This window comes from Myxine glutinosa, chromosome 7, assembly GCF_964187855.1.
Source record: "Myxine glutinosa chromosome 7, kmMyxGlut1.1, whole genome shotgun sequence".
NCBI lineage: Eukaryota > Metazoa > Chordata > Myxini > Myxiniformes > Myxinidae > Myxine > Myxine glutinosa.
In genome coordinates this window covers 78,735,595-78,754,238 of record NC_136267.1, presented here as the reverse complement: position 1 = coordinate 78,754,238, position 18,644 = coordinate 78,735,595, and the positions used below count along the sequence as shown (strand labels likewise).

General features: G+C 44.2%; 1 protein-coding gene across 7 annotated transcripts in view; it reads right to left on the bottom strand.

Annotated features, from left to right (window-relative positions):
• Positions 1-18,644, bottom strand: part of LOC137416826 (rho GTPase-activating protein 15) — a 186,635-nt gene that overhangs the window by 27,991 nt on the left and 140,000 nt on the right. For all 7 annotated transcript variants that reach the window (XM_078781893.1, XM_078781895.1, XM_078781896.1 and 4 more), the window contains 3 exons: positions 4,637-4,708; positions 4,067-4,128; positions 3,325-3,406 (listed from right to left, as the gene is read on the bottom strand). In XM_078781893.1, the coding sequence (XP_078638019.1) occupies positions 3,325-3,406; positions 4,067-4,128; positions 4,637-4,708 (216 nt within the window). The remainder of the gene's footprint in view (positions 1-3,324; positions 3,407-4,066; positions 4,129-4,636; positions 4,709-18,644) is intronic.

Sequence of the window (18,644 nt, the reverse complement as noted above, 5' to 3'; positions counted from 1 at the left end):
GAACCTCCCCATCTCTGTCTCTCTCTGTCTCTCAACTCTTTCCCCTCTACCACTCAACCAGACACTGTATCAGCCTCCACCGTTTGTCTTCTTTAAATCCTCGCTCCCCCCCAACCCCCCCTTCCCAACCCGTCAACCTCCCTCTCCCAACTCTCTGCCTCCCTTTGTTCTCCCTCCACATTTCTTCCTGTTCTTGACAATGTTACTAACATAGAACATTTGCATAGGAGGAAGCCATTCGGCCCATCATTTCAATTCATTCTTTTTTTATGATTCCATTCTTCATGTGAAACATGGAAAATTTTCATCCACTGGCAGTTAAATTCAAAAAAAGGTGAATCACATCCTTTTTGCTTTCACATTAAATATTGAATGGAATTGGGCACAAATAATAATCTAAAACAACAGCACAAGTTAAATGAAGCATGAAGGTGAATTCCTGAACGATTAAAACATGCCTGTGTTGTTCCTGTTCCCATTCATCAAGAACAATTAATGTTAAAAGTAAATAATGATGGCATTTTAAATTCACAATGTCTTCCCCCCTTCTTCAAAACATTCTGGTTCTCGTTTGTTAAGAACAATGTGTAAAGTAAATAAATGAAAAAAAAACAACTTTCATTCACAATCTCGCAAGATCCATCATCTCACGATTCTTCAGTAAAAATAGAGGATAAAGACCTTTATACTGATATGGGTTTTATGGTGCTTGGTTGAGTGGTGAGAAAATTGTCAGAAAGACAAACAGACAGAATAAGCGTATTATTCATACAGACACACACTTCTATCATGACTCCTCAGCTCTGTGACCCCAGAAGAGCTTGTTGCAGTGCAAAGATGCCAAAATCAAATGCTGTCACTAAGCAGATGAAAAGCAAAGCTGCCGACTAGTTTCGCCTTTTTCGGGCTCGTCAAGGCAAAACATCGCTGTTTCATCAACTAGGTGGCTTTGAAGCCTTATTGCTTCATACTCGTTAACCGAGCACCACTAACTAGCACCACTAACCATGACTGGTGAGAACACCAGATTGAGTCCCATTACAGCTCATGCTGTACGATCTGGGACCGACTGCACGATCTGGGACCAACAACTGATACACTGCTGTACAAATGCAAGCACTGAGGAGACTTCCTGCTCCCACAGTGATGGGTACATCTTGCAATTAAAACCAAAAAAAATGGAAACACCTGGGTAAATGAGGGACACTATATGTTGAAAGCAACTGCATCCACAAAAGTGTGGCCCATGTGCTAGTTAAGCAAATAATCCCAGCATGCTTAGGGTCATGTCTAAAAATGCTGCACAGGCCTGGTCACCTATAATTATGGCTAGCATGTCTGCAAGAGGAAAAAAGTGACTTTGAAAGGGGCAATTGTTGGCGTGTGTTTGGCAGGAGCTTGTGACAAAGACAGCTCAACTTGCTGATGTTTCACGAGCAACGGTGTCTAAGGTGATGTCGGCATGGAACTCCAAGTGAAGGACGTCAGGAAAGGGCAACAGTGCGGGGAAGCGCATACTCCAGGATCATGATATCCATGCATTATTTTGAAGTGCAAGGAAAAGTAGGCGAGCAACTGCAGATAAATTGACTGTAAATTTAAACCTGGGGAGTGAGCAGCCAGTTTCAACAAAAATTAAAAAGGCCCGCCGAGAACTCTACAGAGCAGAATACCATAGTCGGTTTGCAGTGCATAAACCGCTCATCACACCTGGTAATGCACGCTTGCGAGCTTAGTGGTGCAAAGAGCATATGCAATAGACTACCGAGCAGTAGAAAAATGTGATGTGGTCAGATTAATCATCCTTCACCATGTTCTCAACAAACGGACGAGTGCACGTGTGGTGCCAACTTTAAGAACTCTACCACCCTGAGTGCTTGGTTCCAACAATGAAGGGTTATTTTGGTTCTGTAATGTTGTGGGTGCATTTTCCTGGCATGTTTTGGATGCCGTCATTCCCTTAGAAAGCAAGGTCAATGCCAATCACTACTTAATGATCCTGAGTGATCATCTTCACCCCATGTAGCAGCATTTATTTCCTACCGGGAGGAGTGTCTTCCAGGATGACAATGCCCCCATCCGCAGAGCATGTGTGGTCGGCCATTGGTTTGATGAGCATGACACTGTTATCCATATGTCATGGCCTTCTCAGTCACCAGTTCTGTACCTAATTGAGCATTTATGGAATATTCTGGAACTACGCCTGAGACAGCATTTTCCACCTCTATCAAAAAGGTGTGAGTTGATTGATTTTCCCATGGAAAAATGGTGTCACATCCTGCAGTATTCCAGATGTTGGTTGACTCTATGGCACGGCGCATACAGGCCTTGCCCTTGCTGGCTGCATGTGGTGACCCAACGCCCTGTTAAGTGAATTTACACCGGTCTTTCCAAATGTTTTGTCTACTACCGGTATATATACACGTACAAGTGAGGTACCCATGCTACACATGGATGAGAGGCCGAATGCAAACAGACAATGTGGAGACAGCAGATGCCAAACCATGAACCAAATAATGCCTCCGGCCACCTTCAGGGGCGGAGGCATAAAAATTCCACATTCCTGTGCCACCTTCAGTCGAACGTCATGCATTAACAGCATGTTCTTGAAGGATTTGTGGAAAAAACAAAAAATTACTTCTGCAGCTGACTCCACCAGGTGGGTAATGTTTCTATATGCAGTAAATGGCGAAACTGTAAATGCCAAATCCGCGAATGTCACGGGTCGAAACCCTCACACCATTTCCTCATTCTCCTGTAAACTCAATCTCTCTATATTTTAATTTCAAACAGCATAATTCCAATCACAAATTAACACTATATACCTTTAATACAACAAAATACAATGTTACAAACACGTGAGGTAAACTAATATAAACGCTCTTTTAACGTGATAACCAATACAGACGAATCTGAAGGCAAGCAAGGGTGGATACCTAATACGTCGCATGGGTGGAAATTCAAAATTCATAATTATATCGATACATTTATTAAACCTCCCACACAGGACACCCGCTCTGCCCCCAAAAGGTTCTACAGAAGGTTTGGCAGGGCTAGCCAATGCTACTGTAAAATCACAAACAAAGAGACCCACCCACCAACATACAGAGGCACCCACAAACAGATGGAGAATATCACACAAGCACTTACAACCCCAATGAATGCAGAGATAACAGCAGGTATCGCCTGCACCTATAGCACACCAAGAGTACACTTGCCATAAAGGTGTTCATCTCATGTTAAAAAAAAAAAAATTGTGTGTGTGTGTGTGTGTATTCAATTCATTTTGACAAAATATATTGAGAGTGATTTACACACACATACCCAGCTTGTTTGCGTCTTTGGGTCCTTGTAAAAAATGAGGTCATCAGCCACCATCACCACCCACGCTAACATCCAGTTCTTTCTGCACAAGAGGATGCTCAAAGTTAGAATAATCATCTCGATCTTCAAACGGGCGCAATGAGTCAGCATATCTGAGCAGGCTTCCATGATATTGATTGGAACCACATTCAACTGTGAATGAATTTCAGGAACTCAAGAGATCCCAAAAAAGAGCAAGTTCAGCAAAAGGATGAGGATGCAGCGCCCTCTTGTGGTCAATCAGCCATTTGGAATCACATTGCGATTACATGCTCTTTTTTATAGCTTGTTTTAACATCCTGCAAGCATAGGCAACAACTGACACCAATTCGGGAATATTATCAGGTGCATATCGTACTCGTTTTCTGCAGAAAGGGAAAAGTATCTCAAATTGCTTTGAGGAAATTAATGAATGAAAATCTCAGAGTGCACACCACAAACCACATGTGGAATGGACCAAGTGAGGTGGGCAGATCACCACCTACCAAAGGTAATTGGTGTTCTATCTGGATCATTATGAAATTCAATAGTAGCACTATTCTTGATACTCGCTTAGTTTTGCAATAAGATATTTTTAAAAACCCCGGTATTCAACCAGATTTGAACCCACAAATTTAGATTGTAGTCCACTGTACATAGAACTCTTCCATAAAATTTGTTGACGTCTCCGAAAGGCAATCATGAGATTTAACAGAAAACCCACCTTATCTTCTTGCCGTTTTCCATTATTTTTGTTTTATTCAGCACTCCTGCCTTTTCTAGGTCCTGCAGGTGGTAACAAAACATCACAAAATCACAATCAGAAGGAAAACAAAATAAACTAGAATGGCACTCGGTGGAGCGCATACGACTGCCAGGCAGGTAAAGTACCTTTTGGATCCCACTGAAAGACCGGATCTTGACCGGACTTTAATCAAAATCTAATCGGCTTGTTCTCGTCCTCTTAACAACTCATTCACCTAGCTTTGTCACAACTCGTCCACACCTATTTGACATACCATGCTACATATCGTTTTTGGCCCCATCTCTCACTGGTGAAGAATCATTTTGAAAAAAAAATATTTTTTTTTTCCGTATCCATATCCGGTTTCGGATCTTCACCAAAATTGAATCAATTCTTCCTTGTCACACACCCAATCTGTCCTCCAAGTTTTGTCCGAATATGTCCACAACATTTCAAGATATCCTGTTCATAGTTAGACATGAAAACATAACCTGTGTCCACCTTCGGTGGCGGAGGTAATACATTGAGGGTGTATTATGATATACTTACAGATCGCTTCGATAAAGCAAGGTCCGCAATGCTCAAATGGTTGTGGTCAGATGTTACTTTGGTCATGATTTCCTGCAAAATACGATCGTGTTATGATCTTTAAATATGGTGTACCATGTCTCATGCACATATCACACAAAAAGGGAAAAACCAAGCAAGAACGTGTACGCACGCACGCACACACACACACACACACACACACACACACACACACACACACACACACACACACACACACACACACACACACACACACACTGAACTCAGGAGTGCAACACGGTAATGACGATTCAAATGGTCTCATTTCTTTGATTAAGGTGTAAAGGATCGTGTGAGCAGTCATTATACTCAACGTTGTCCCATGGAAACTGTAGACCCTTTGTATATCAATTCCCTCTCTGCATATGGAATATCTATTATATAATACCAAGCCGGGTTTTTTGAGCAAATCATTTACATGCTTGCCAATATTGACTTGATGTCTGAGGGGTTTGGACAATACATATACATATATACGTACATCTACACACACATATATATATATATATATATATATATATAAATATATATATATATATATATATATATATTTACAAATACATACACAATAAGCTAATGCCATCTGTTTGCCTGCCTATCCGTCCAACCTCCTTTTTTAGTAACGTTCCATTCCACCCATGAAATGACATGATTCGGCCACCATGTTGCCCTATGCGATCCAAAGACGTCTTCGGAGCTGTCATACGCAAAATTGCTATGCCCTCACTATAAATTTCCCTTTAGTGTAAAACGACCAAAAGGACTATTAAAAGGATCATCAAATATTGAACGGTTTGAGCCGATAGGCATCATGGGCCTTGTGAAGGTATAGGCCCTGTTGCATAAAACTCCCTTAACCTTCAAGAAAGATTTCCCTTCAGGTACTCTGCAATTCCTTCACGAGGGATTTCCTTAAGTACTGCTGTATGTAAAGTACAGTACTATTTACTACTGTAAACCCTTAAGTTGCATATACAAAAAATATATAACACCATATATATATACGAGCTTCGCTCGCCTCACCAAGCGTCATTACTGAGGAAAGGGGTTATTTTAGCTGAGGCTGACTGCACCTGAGTTGTTGTGTTGTGGTGTTGTGTTAAATACTTTACCTCACCACCAAGTAATTCAAAACACCTTATCACCACGAAACACGAAATTAAAAACAACTCACACCCAGGAAATTAAAAACCCCTCACACCCACGAAATTAAAAACACCTCACCACCACGAAATTAAAAACACCTCACCACCACGAAATTAAAAACACCTCACCACCACGAAATTAAAAACACCTCACACCCACAAAATTAAAAATACCTCACACCCACGAAATTAAAAACACCTCACACCCACGAAATTAAAAACACCTCACACCCACGAAATTAAAAACACCTCACCACCACGAAATTAAAAACACCTCACACCCACGAAATTAAAAACACCTCACCAACACGAAATTAAAAACACCTCACCACCACGAAATTAAAAACACCTCACCACCACGAAATTAAAAACCCCTCACACCCACGAAATTAAAAACACCTCACCACCACGAAATTAAAAACCCCTCACACCCACGAAATTAAAAACACCTCACCAACACGAAATTAAAAACCCCTCACACCCACGAAATTAAAAACACCTCACCACCACGAAATTAAAAACCCCTCACACCCACGAAATTAAAAACCCCTCACACCCACGAAATTAAAAACACCTCACCACCACGAAATTAAAAACACCTCACCACCACGAAATTAAAAACACCTCACCACCACGAAATTAAAAACACCTCACACCCACAAAATTAAAAATACCTCACACCCACGAAATTAAAAACACCTCACCACCACGAAATTAAAAACACCTCACACCCACGAAATTAAAAACACCTCACCAACACGAAATTAAAAACACCTCACCACCACGAAATTAAAAACACCTCACCACCACGAAATTAAAAACCCCTCACACCCACGAAATTAAAAACACCTCACCACCACGAAATTAAAAACCCCTCACACCCACGAAATTAAAAACACCTCACCAACACGAAATTAAAAACAACTCACACCCAGGAAATTAAAAACCCCTCACACCCACGAAATTAAAAACACCTCACCACCACGAAATTAAAAACCCCTCACACCCACGAAATTAAAAACACCTCACCACCACGAAATTAAAAACACCTCACCACCACGAAATTAAAAACCCCTCACACCCACGAAATTAAAAACACCTCACACCCACGAAATTAAAAACCCCTCACACCCACAAAATTAAAAACACCTCACCACCACGAAATTAAAAACCCCTCACACCCACGAAATTAAAAACACCCCACCACCACGAAATTAAAAACACCTCACAGCTACAAAACACAAAATTAAAAATACCTCACACCCACGAAATTAAAAACACCTCACAGCCACAAAACACAAAATTAAAAACCCCTCACACCCACGAAATTAAAAACACCTCACACCCACAAAATTAAAAACACCTCACCACCACGAAATTAAAAACCCCTCACACCCACGAAATTAAAAACCCCTCACACCCACGAAATTAAAAACACCTCACCACCACGAAATTAAAAACACCTCACCACCACGAAATTAAAAACCCCTCACACCCACGAAATTAAAAACACCTCACCACCACGAAATTAAAAACCCCTCACACCCACGAAATTAAAAACACCTCACACCCACGAAATTAAAAACCCCTCACACCCACGAAATTAAAAACAGCTCACCACCACGAAATTAAAAACACCTCACCACCACGAAATTAAAAACCCCTCACACCCACGAAATTAAAAACACCTCACCACCACGAAATCAAAAACCCCTCACACCCACGAAATTAAAAACACCTCACACCCACGAAATTAAAAACCCCTCACACCCACGAAATTAAAAACCCCTCACACCCACAAAATTAAAAACACCTCACCACCACGAAATTAAAAACCCCTCACACCCACGAAATTAAAAACCCCTCACACCCACGAAATTAAAAACACCTCACCACCACGAAATTAAAAACACCTCACCACCACGAAATTAAAAACCCCTCACACCCACGAAATTAAAAACACCTCACCACTACGAAATTAAAAACCCCTCACACCCACGAAATTAAAAACACCTCACACCCACGAAATTAAAAACCCCTCACACCCACGAAATTAAAAACACCTCACACCCACGAAATTAAAAACACCTCACCACCACGAAATTAAAAACACCTCACCACCACGAAATTAAAAACCCCTCACACCCACGAAATTAAAAACACCTCACCACCATGAAATTAAAAACCCCTCACACCCACGTAATTAAAAACACCTCACACCCACGAAATTAAAAACACCTCACACCCACGAAATTAAAAACCCCTCACACCCACAAAATTAAAAACACCTCACCACCACGAAATTAAAAACCCCTCACACCCACGAAATTAAAAACACCCCACCACCACGAAATTAAAAACACCTCACAGCCACAAAACACAAAATTAAAAATACCTCACACCCACGAAATTAAAAACACCTCACAGCCACAAAACACAAAATTAAAAACCCCTCACACCCACAAAATTAAAAACACCTCACCACCACGAAATTAAAAACCCCTCACACCCACGAAATTAAAAACCCCTCACACCCACGAAATTAAAAACACCTCACCACCACGAAATTAAAAACACCTCACCACCACGAAATTAAAAACCCCTCACACCCACGAAATTAAAAACACCTCACCACCACGAAATTAAAAACCCCTCACACCCACGAAATTAAAAACACCTCACACCCACGAAATTAAAAACCCCTCACACCCACGAAATTAAAAACACCTCACCACCACGAAATTAAAAACACCTCACCACCACGAAATTAAAAACCCCTCACACCCACGAAATTAAAAACACCTCACCACCACGAAATTAAAAACCCCTCACACCCACGAAATTAAAAACACCTCACACCCACGAAATTAAAAACCCCTCACACCCACGAAATTAAAAACACCTCACACCCACGAAATTAAAAACACCTCACCACCACGAAATTAAAAACACCTCACCACCACGAAATTAAAAACCCCTCACACCCACGAAATTAAAAACACCTCACCACCATGAAATTAAAAACCCCTCACACCCACAAAATTAAAAACACCTCACACCCACGAAATTAAAAACACCTCACACCCACAAAATTAAAAACCCCTCACACCCACAAAATTAAAAACACCTCACCACCACGAAATTAAAAACCCCTCACACCCACGAAATTAAAAACACCCCACCACCACGAAATTAAAAACACCTCACAGCCACAAAACACAATTAAAAATACCTCACCCCCACAAAATTAAAAACACCTCACACCCACAAAATTAAAAACACCTCACAGCCACGAAATTAAAAACACCTCACACCCACAAAATTAAAAACACCTCACACCCACAAAATTAAAAACACCTCACAGCCACGAAAGTAAAAATACCTCACACCCACGAAATTAAAAACACCTCACAGCCACGAAACACAAAATTAAAAACACCTCACACCCACGAAATTAAAAACACCTCACACCCACAAAATTAAAAACACCTCACAGCCACGAAATTAAAAACACCTCACACCCACGAAATTAAAAACACCTCACAGCCACGAAATTAAAAACACCTCACACCCACGAAATTAAAAACACCTCAGCCACGAAACACAAAATTAAAAACACCTCACACCCACGAAATTAAAAACACCTCACACCCACGAAATTAAAAAACACCTCACACCCACGAAATTAAAAACACCTCACACCCACAAAATTAAAAACACCTCACAGCCACGAAATTAAAAACAGCTCACCACCAGGAAATTAAAAACAGCTCACCACCACGAAATTAAAAACAGCTCACCACCATGAAATTAAAAACACCTCACACCCACGAAATTAAAAACACCTCACAGCCACAAAATTAAAAACAGCTCACACCCACGAAATTAAAACACCTCACCACCACAAAATAAAAAACACCTCACAGCCACGAAACACTAAATTAAAAACACCTCACAGCCACGAAATTAAAAACAGCTCACACCCACGAAATTAAAAACAACTCAGCCACAAAATTAAAAACACCTCACAGCCACAAAACACGAAATTAAAAACACCTCACACCCACGAAATTAAAAACTCCTCACACCCATGAAATTAAAAACAACTCACAGCCACGAAATTAAAAACCTCACAGCCACGAAACACGAAATTGAAAACACCTCATCACCATGAAATTGAAAACACCTCACCACCATGAAATTAAAAACACCTCACCACCATGAAATTAAAAACACCTCACACCCATGAAATTAAAAACACCTCACCACCACGAAATTAAAAACACCTCACAGCCACGAAACACAAAATTAAAAAACACTTCACCACCACGAAATTGAAAACACCTCAGCACCACAAAATTAAAAACACCCCTTCACCACAAAATAAAAAACACCTCGCAGCCACGAAACACGAAATTAAAAACACCTCACACCCACAAAATTAAAAACACCTCACATCCACGAAATTAAAAACACCTCACACCCACGAAATTAAAAACAACTCAGCCACGAAATTAAAAACACCTCACACCCACGAAATTAAAAACAACTCACACCCACGAAATTAAAAACACCTCACCACCACAAAATTAAAAACACCTCACAGCCACAAAACACAAAATTAAAAGCACCTCACCCACAAAATTAAAAACACCTCACACCCACGAAATTAAAAACAACTCAGCCACGAAATTAAAAACAACTCAGCCACGAAATTAAAAACACCTCACAGCCACAAAACACGAAATTAAAAACACCTCACACCCACGAAATTAAAAACAACTCACAGCCACAAAATTAAAAACACCTCACAGCCATGAAATTAAAAACACCTCACAGCCACGAAACACGAAATTGAAAACACCGAACCACCATGAAATTGAAAACACCTCACCACCACGAAATTAAAAACACCTCACACCCACGAAATTAAAAACACCTCAACACCACGAAATTAAAAACACCTCACGGGCACGAAACACGAAATTATAAACACCTCACCACCATAAAATTAAAAACACCTCACAGCCACGAAACACGAAATTAAAAACAACACACAGCCACGAAATTAAAAACACCTCACACCCACGAAATTAAAACACCTCACAGCCACGAAACTCGAAATTAAAAACACCACACAGCCACGAAACACGAAATTAAAAAACACCTCACCACCATGAAGTTGAAAACACCTCACCACCACGAAATTAAAAACACCTCACCACCACAAAATTGAAAACACCTCACAGCCATAAAACACGTAATTAAAAACACCTCACAGCCATGAAATTGAAAACACCTCACAGCCATAAAACATGAAATTAAAAACACCTCACACCCACGAAATTAAAAACAACTCAGCCAAGAAATTAAAAACACCTCACAGCCATGAAATTAAAAACACCTCACACCCACGAAACACGAAATTAAAAACACCTCACCACCATGAAATTGAAAACACCTCACCACCACGAAATTAAAAACACCTCACACCCATGAAATTAAAAACACCTCACCACCACAAAATTAAAAACACCTCACAGCCACGAAACACAAAATTAAAAAACACTTCACCACCACGAAATTGAAAACACCTCACCACCACAAAATTAAAAACACCTCACCACCACGAAATTGAAAACACCTCACCACCACGAAATTGAAAACACCTCACCACCACAATATTTAAATCACCTCACAGCCATAAAACACGTAATTAAAAACACCTCAAAGCCACGAAACACAAAATTAAAAACACCTCACAGCCACGAAACACAAATTTAAAAACACCACACACCCACGAAATTAAAAACACCTCAAAGCCACGAAACACGAAATTAAAAACACCTCACAGCCACGAAACACGAAATTAAAAAACACCTCACCACCATGAAATTGAAAACACCTCACCACCATAAAATTAAAAACACCTCACCTCCACAATATTGAAATCACCTCACAGCCATAAAACACGAAATTAAAAATACCTCACAGCCACAAAATTAAAAACACCTCACAGCCACGAAATTGAAAACACCTCACAGCCATAAAACACGAAATTAAAAATACCTCACAGCCACAAAATTAAAAACACCTCACAGCCACGAAACACGAAATTAAAAACACCTCAGCCACAAAACACGAAATTAAAAACACCTCACAGCCACGAAATTAAAAACACCTCACCACCATGTCATTTAAAAACACCTCACCACCACATAATTCAAAATACCTCACCACCACGTGATTCAAAACCACCACCACGTTATTAAAAACACTTCACAACCACGGAAACAAAAGTTTCAGGGAGTAGTTCAGTGACAACAGACACTGCCCAGATATGTAGATATAGAGATAAATGACTGAACCTGAGTTGCTGTTTTTCCATGGTTTACACCAATCATAATTCAAACAATCACAATGCACAAATGTATTTGTAATATACGTGATATTACGTTTTATAAACAATTTAAGTTGGGAAAAAAAGTTTTCCCCCAAAAAATTTATTTTTCAAGATATTCCCCTCAAGTTTCAGACATACATGGCGGCGGCCATCTTGGATTTTGACGTGGCGACCCAATTTTCACCGTGGGACCTCGGGAGCGACTGGGCGAGGAGCTTGCAGCGAGGCGCTCGGTGAGGCCTGACGGCGCACGAACAGGCGCGCATCGAGGCCCGTTTCCCGCCGACATCGGAGCCGCGGCGGGCTTGCGCGCTTGGAGCCGACGATTCCTTGACTGCAGACTACAGACAGATAAGCTGCAGACTTATAGACTACAGACAGATAAGGGATCCCAATCTAGGAACATTATTTATTTACCGTCGTGCTTCCTTGTATCGGGTTTCGTAATAAATCTTTCATTTTGTACATTTTACCCTGGATTCCCGTTTGAGTTCATTTCCTTCACAAGTATGCGCTTGCGCTTCTTCCCCTTCATTCTTCCTCCCATGCTTTTATAGCCGAATCCATATTTAATCGTCACCTCCGTTAAAGCTGTTCAGTCGTCCGCGGTCCGACGGTGTTAACCGAAGGGATCGCGTGACAATTGGTGTCAGGAGTGGGATTTGAACCCTGTTATAAAGTTGGTGTCAAGAGTGTGGAGAATTTGGACGCAAAAATTTCCATAGTCGGAGGCGATAAATTGCATCGTCGATCGGTGCGCGGGACGCGAATGGCGCGTTGTGTTGAAATTACAAATTAAAAATTACAGTCAGTTGAAATCTAAATCGATTCCTGTTTTAAAATACGCGCGGGGAAGCTACCTCTTCTTTACGGATGGAAGAGGTGCGCAATATGGAAGAAAGGATGGAAGGTGCGGATAGCCTTGGGGGTGAGTCGGAGGTAGTTGGGGTTGAGCATAGCGATGGAGCTCTCCTCGCCGTAGCGGCGGCCCCGATAGATCTCCAGACCATAGTAAATTTATTAAAGGCTCAGAGTGAGCGCAGTGACCAAATCAGTGCATAAATTTGGGGAATGAGTAACGATATAAGAGGACTGAATGAGAAAATGAATGCTCAGAGTAATAAAATTGATGGGTTAAAGGGAGAGATGGGAGAACTTAATAAAAAAATGGATTCCCAAAGGAATGAATTGAAGGACGAAATTCGGGGAATGAGGGGGATAATAAGGGGATGTAGTGAAAGATTGGATGCGCAGATTAAAGAAACGAAAACCGCATGTGGAATGAATGAATGAATGAGTGAGTTGGAGGAGGAACGAAAGAATGGTGCCGAGGGGGCCAAGAAGGAGCCCAGGGGGCAGAAAGTCAATCGGAACAGGGGGAATTCAAATTGGGAATGGAGGAGAGTACGGCCCATGCAGATGTGCACGGGGCTCAGGAACCGGGAATGGCAATTAAATTAAAACGGGAGACTGCAAATTTACAAGTAGATGGGGAATGCCTACAGGTAGATGTGGAGTGCCAAGAGGTGAATGGGGAATGTGAAAATTGTAATGGCGAATGTTTCCCACATGGTGGCCTGGAGGTTTATCGGGGCCAGGTGGATGCCCCAACACATCAACAGGGGGATGGATTTGAATCCTTGCTGTGCCGGGGCAGTGGTGCAGAGCAAGAGGGGATAACAATAGGGGGGGGGGGGGGGGCGAGTAATGGAGCCGGACCGGATATTTGTTGGGGAGGCCTGACGGGGCCAGAAATGATGTATAATGATAATGAGAATGATTTGACCCAGCGGCTGGGGACCTGGGACAGTCCCATAGAAGTCGAGTTTGACCGGGCCCAAAGGAGTTTGGGGGAGGAGGTGAGTCGGTCCGAGGAGGTTGAAGTGACCGAGGGGACCCTCACCATGCACTACAATTTGGTAACTGAGGCTCCGAAATTACATGACCAGTTGGGGGAGTGTGTTGGCTCCTTGCTGGATTTGGACCTTGGAGAGTCGGGAGATAGAGCCTCGGAAAATTTGGTCCCCGTAGGGAATGTGGACCAGCTGCAGGGAGGGGCAGAACAACCTGAGGGAGTTGTTACCTGTAGCTGTGGTTATTGGACACCTGGGGCCAAAATTCTTAAAAGGAAATCTAAAATAAAATTAAAATGGGAATTGGATGTGGAGCAGCCATGGGGAGAGTTGGTCCCCGGGCTGCGGGATTCAGACCAGGAGAGGTCATTGGGGATGGCTTCGGGCAAAAGTTGCCCCTTTGTAAATTTGGGAATGCCAGCCAGCTGGGGGGGCTGGGCTGGCAGGATTTGGATGTGGGGTCCAGCCTTGGGTGCCATGGTACGACCTGGGCCCCACGGGGGGTCTGGCGGAGTGTGGCGTCCCTTGTCCGTCGGGGCGCCGCCCGAGCAGGTGGCTCGGGCCGGCAGGGTCACTGGACCCTGGTGGGGGTTAAGACCTCTAGGGGGTCCGAGGTGGTTTCTCAAGCCTGGGATGGCATATACTGAGGACCACTAGGGGGAGGTGTTGTGGGTCGCGCTTAGGTGGTGGCACCGTGGACGGCCAACTTGGGCCTGATGTGCTGACCACCCGGGCATGCGGCCTGACACCCTCTCCCTGAGACTCTGGGACAGCCAGCATGTGGTGACCTGCCATGCTATGCTGGTCTGTGGACGTGGGTCAAACCGCATGGACAGGGATGGACATAGCCTGCTGAACAACCATTGGGGCATCTGTGGAACGTGATAGTGTGAGAGTGACCTTCCACAGATGTTCTGTTATGATTTATGGACTCTCGGTTTGGGAACAGAGCCATGGGAGTGTTGAATCGGGAAGGTGTAACGTGCCGAGCATATGGGCCATGCTCGGCTGGCATGTGTATGGCAAAGCATCTTTCTTTGGTGAGTTTAGTAAAATGTGAAAAACGTTTGACACGGGTAATCTGAGAGTTAGATGCAAATTTAAGCGTGAATTTTGAAATGCTATGGTGGTCACTGACAGCAGTGACACCATTATTGATCCAGGTGTGTTTAGACCAAAGTGTTGGAGGCTGTGATAAAATTGACAGGTTAGCAAGAAACAGCCTTCAACTGGTTGCGGGGGTTATTGCACCAATATTTGGGACGCGGGGTCATGGGGATGAAGTTGGGGGTCTGAGGGTCAACGTGGTGCTATGGGTGTCTGAGGTGTGTGGACCATGTCTTCTGGGTGGGTCTCCTGGTGGAGCATGGCTGTCGATTGGACCTTAGTGTGATCAAGTGTGGGTGGGCACTGAGGGCTGCAGTTGTGTGGACTGGGGGATGTGGGCGGCGTAGGTGACGTGAGGGGAATGCCACGCACTGCGACCATCTCCCCCAGGGCCGAGGTTGTGTGAGTGAGTCGTTGGCAGCAGGTGCTCACCACATTGGCCAGCTGGGGCTGGTGCAGCCGTGTTCCTCGCAGGGGGGCCGGAGGTTGGATGGTGGGTCGCACCCTTATGGACACTCATGGGCCATGTTGGCGTTTCGACTGCTCGGCTTGTCCCGGTGACCCTTGCACGGTAGAGGTGCGGAGCTGTCGTGGCCACAGGTAGTTGTGTAGTGATAATCACCGTTACAAAAGTGAAATTTGGAAGAATTTGATTGGTCCAATGACAAATTTTGGGATTTTGAGGGTGGATGGCACATTGGACCTGACCAACCAGAAATTACCTGCACATCAAGGTAGGGGTAAAGCCTTGATGGTTACTGTCCAGGGCTTCAGGACTTGCTATGTAAATTGGGGACATGTAATTTGGAGTTGGGGGCGGGTGAGAGTAATGTCATGGCCGGTGAGGAGGATGGAATGTGTGCCACAGTCTTGTGGGTGGCGTTTGTTTTTGTGTCATGGTTGTGTGTTTTTATGTGGTCGTAGGGAATGGAAACTGAGAATGAGTGGTGATTATTGTGTTGGAAATGGAAATATGTATGAATCGGTTAAATGTGAACGGGGATTTCACACAATGGCAGGCCATGGCAACTTTTTGTAACACCTTTTGTACCATCTATGGAATTGTGCTGAGAATTGAATGGCAGCGGGGAAGGAAATGTGTTTTTGGGATCTTGTGGGTGGGGAAGGTGTGTGTGTCCGCAGGTACAGATCAAGCTCTGAGGTGCGATGCCTGCGGCCCCCCTCTGCGGCAATTACCCCTGCCAGCCAGTGGTATCTGGAAATTGGAGCTAGGCGGTGGAGGGTCTGTTTGGGCGCTTGGGGTAAGGGAGACTCCCGGCGACCCGTGTAGCTGCACGGAAGCAGGAGACGACGGAGCCTGGTGTGTGGAGACCCTCACCGGTGGGGTAACGGTGGAAAGGGCTGTTTGGCTGTCACGTGGCCAAGAGGTAAAGGGGGGGGGGGGCAATGAACTTGCGAGTCAAGTGACTTGTTTTTGGGACTGCGGGCACCACAGCCTGAAGCGCCCCCACCATCTTACTTGTGCGGGTACCTCCCCGCTGCCTAGTTGAGAGAAATGCACACCATGAATGACATCTATGCCATGGTCCTGCAGGGGGGTGAAACAAGTGCTCTATTGATTTAAGTGTTGTGATGACTTATGGAATGTGTATGAGTGGTTAAGGGGTTGTGTTGAATGATTGTGGGTGAAAACCACCGAGCCATGTCACTCACCTGTAACACTAGGACAGGGCCTGCGGAAATTTAGGGGTACATTGGGATGGCCCCACAGGTAAGGTTGCGTCTTGTGGCATCCACCGGGGGATGCGGTCTTTAGGAAGGGGTTTGTACAAATCTTTATTAGAGTTTTGAATTTTGAGTTTTTGCAAGTTAAGGCTAAGGTTTGTGGTTGAGTTAGTTTTACGTGGTTTGTTTCCTTGCACCACAGGAGCTACCAACAAAATAATTGTACATATTTGCATGATTGGTAATGGGATTAGCATGTTAAGGAGAACAGGTAAGTAGCTCCGGCTCACTTCCCACAACCCTCCTGATTTATTTCATAGGTTAATTAAGTGTGAGACAGTAAGTGTTAAGACTGCAATGGTAGCGCCTGCAGTGAATCTTGCAGAAGCTACGGTTCCAGGGAGGGGGGGGGGGGGGGGCTGTGTTATGAATTTAGGCAGAGTGATATATCGAGCCAGGTAGATCTGAATAGGTATTATGCTTCATCTGTCGCGATAGGGAATCAACCTTGTAATAGGCTCTGTGTGTAGCCCGGATGTCGGTCATAAGTCGTATTTGTGTCCCCGCCGCGAGGGGGGCGGGGAATGCTAATTAGTACAGGGATTATGGGTAATATTCCTTTGTTTGTCATTCCCCTGTCGCCAAACCTGTGTCCCTTATGGCAAAGCATTCACAGATACACTTAAATAGGTCCTTAGTGCACACATTAAATAATACCCCTCCCTTACCACAACGACTTTGGGAAACAGGCAGGAAGCCAGATCGGGGCACCGCCGCATGGGCCGCAGCCAGCCACACCACCAGCTGGCCTAGCAACGAGCCTCGTGGCAGGCTATAGCCACACCCAGGAGGACTGTGATTGGTCTGTGGAAGGGACACAGAACTGCCCCGTGATTGGAGGGAAGGGAAGGACTGGTGGTTGGCCAAGAGGGTGGCGTTACATGGTGGGCGGGAAGCACTCGGCCAATGGGAGGAAGCCAGCGGAGTAGGAAGATTCTGGAAGACGAGGGTCACGGCACTGGTTGGAGGGGAGAAAGAACTGACTTCACAGGGCGAGTGATAAAACTGCTGACTCGCTGGAGTTTCGCCCTCTTCCCTCCTCCCGCACTCTTCCCTGGCCCTTTCCGTTCCTGTCTCTCTCTGTGCTTCCCTGAAGTCCTCTTCGTGCCTCTTGTTGGAGATCGGCTTCGTGTGGAGATCGCTAGCCCTGCGTTGGACCTTTGGTGCTTTTGGTTCTTTTGTCTCGTCGTGGTGCTCGGTGCTTTTTGGTGCTTTCGGTGCTGCGAGCGGACGGGACCTCGGGTGTGACTGGCGAGGAGCTTGCAGCAAGGCGCTCGGTGAGGCCTGACGGCGCGTGAACAGGTGCACAATTGAGGCCTGTTTCCCGCCGACATCGAAGCCGCGGCGGGCTTGCGCGCTTGGAGCCGACGATTCCTTGACTGCAGAATACAGACAGATAAGCTCGCACCCACCGACGCACATAACGAACATTTATTTTGGTGATTCCTCCTTTGTCCTGTATATGAAGTCGGTGTGCGGGATCGCGATCTAGGAACATTATTTATTTACCGTCGCGCTTTCTTCTATCGGGTTTCGTAATAAATCATTCCTTTTGTACATTTTACCCCGGATTCCCGTTTGAGTTCATTCCCTTTACAGGTACGCACTTGCACTTCTTCCCCTTCATTCTTCCTCCCGTGCTTTTATAGCCGAATCCGTATTTGATCGTCACCTCCATTAAAGCCGTTCTGTCACCCGCCGTCCTACGGTGTTAA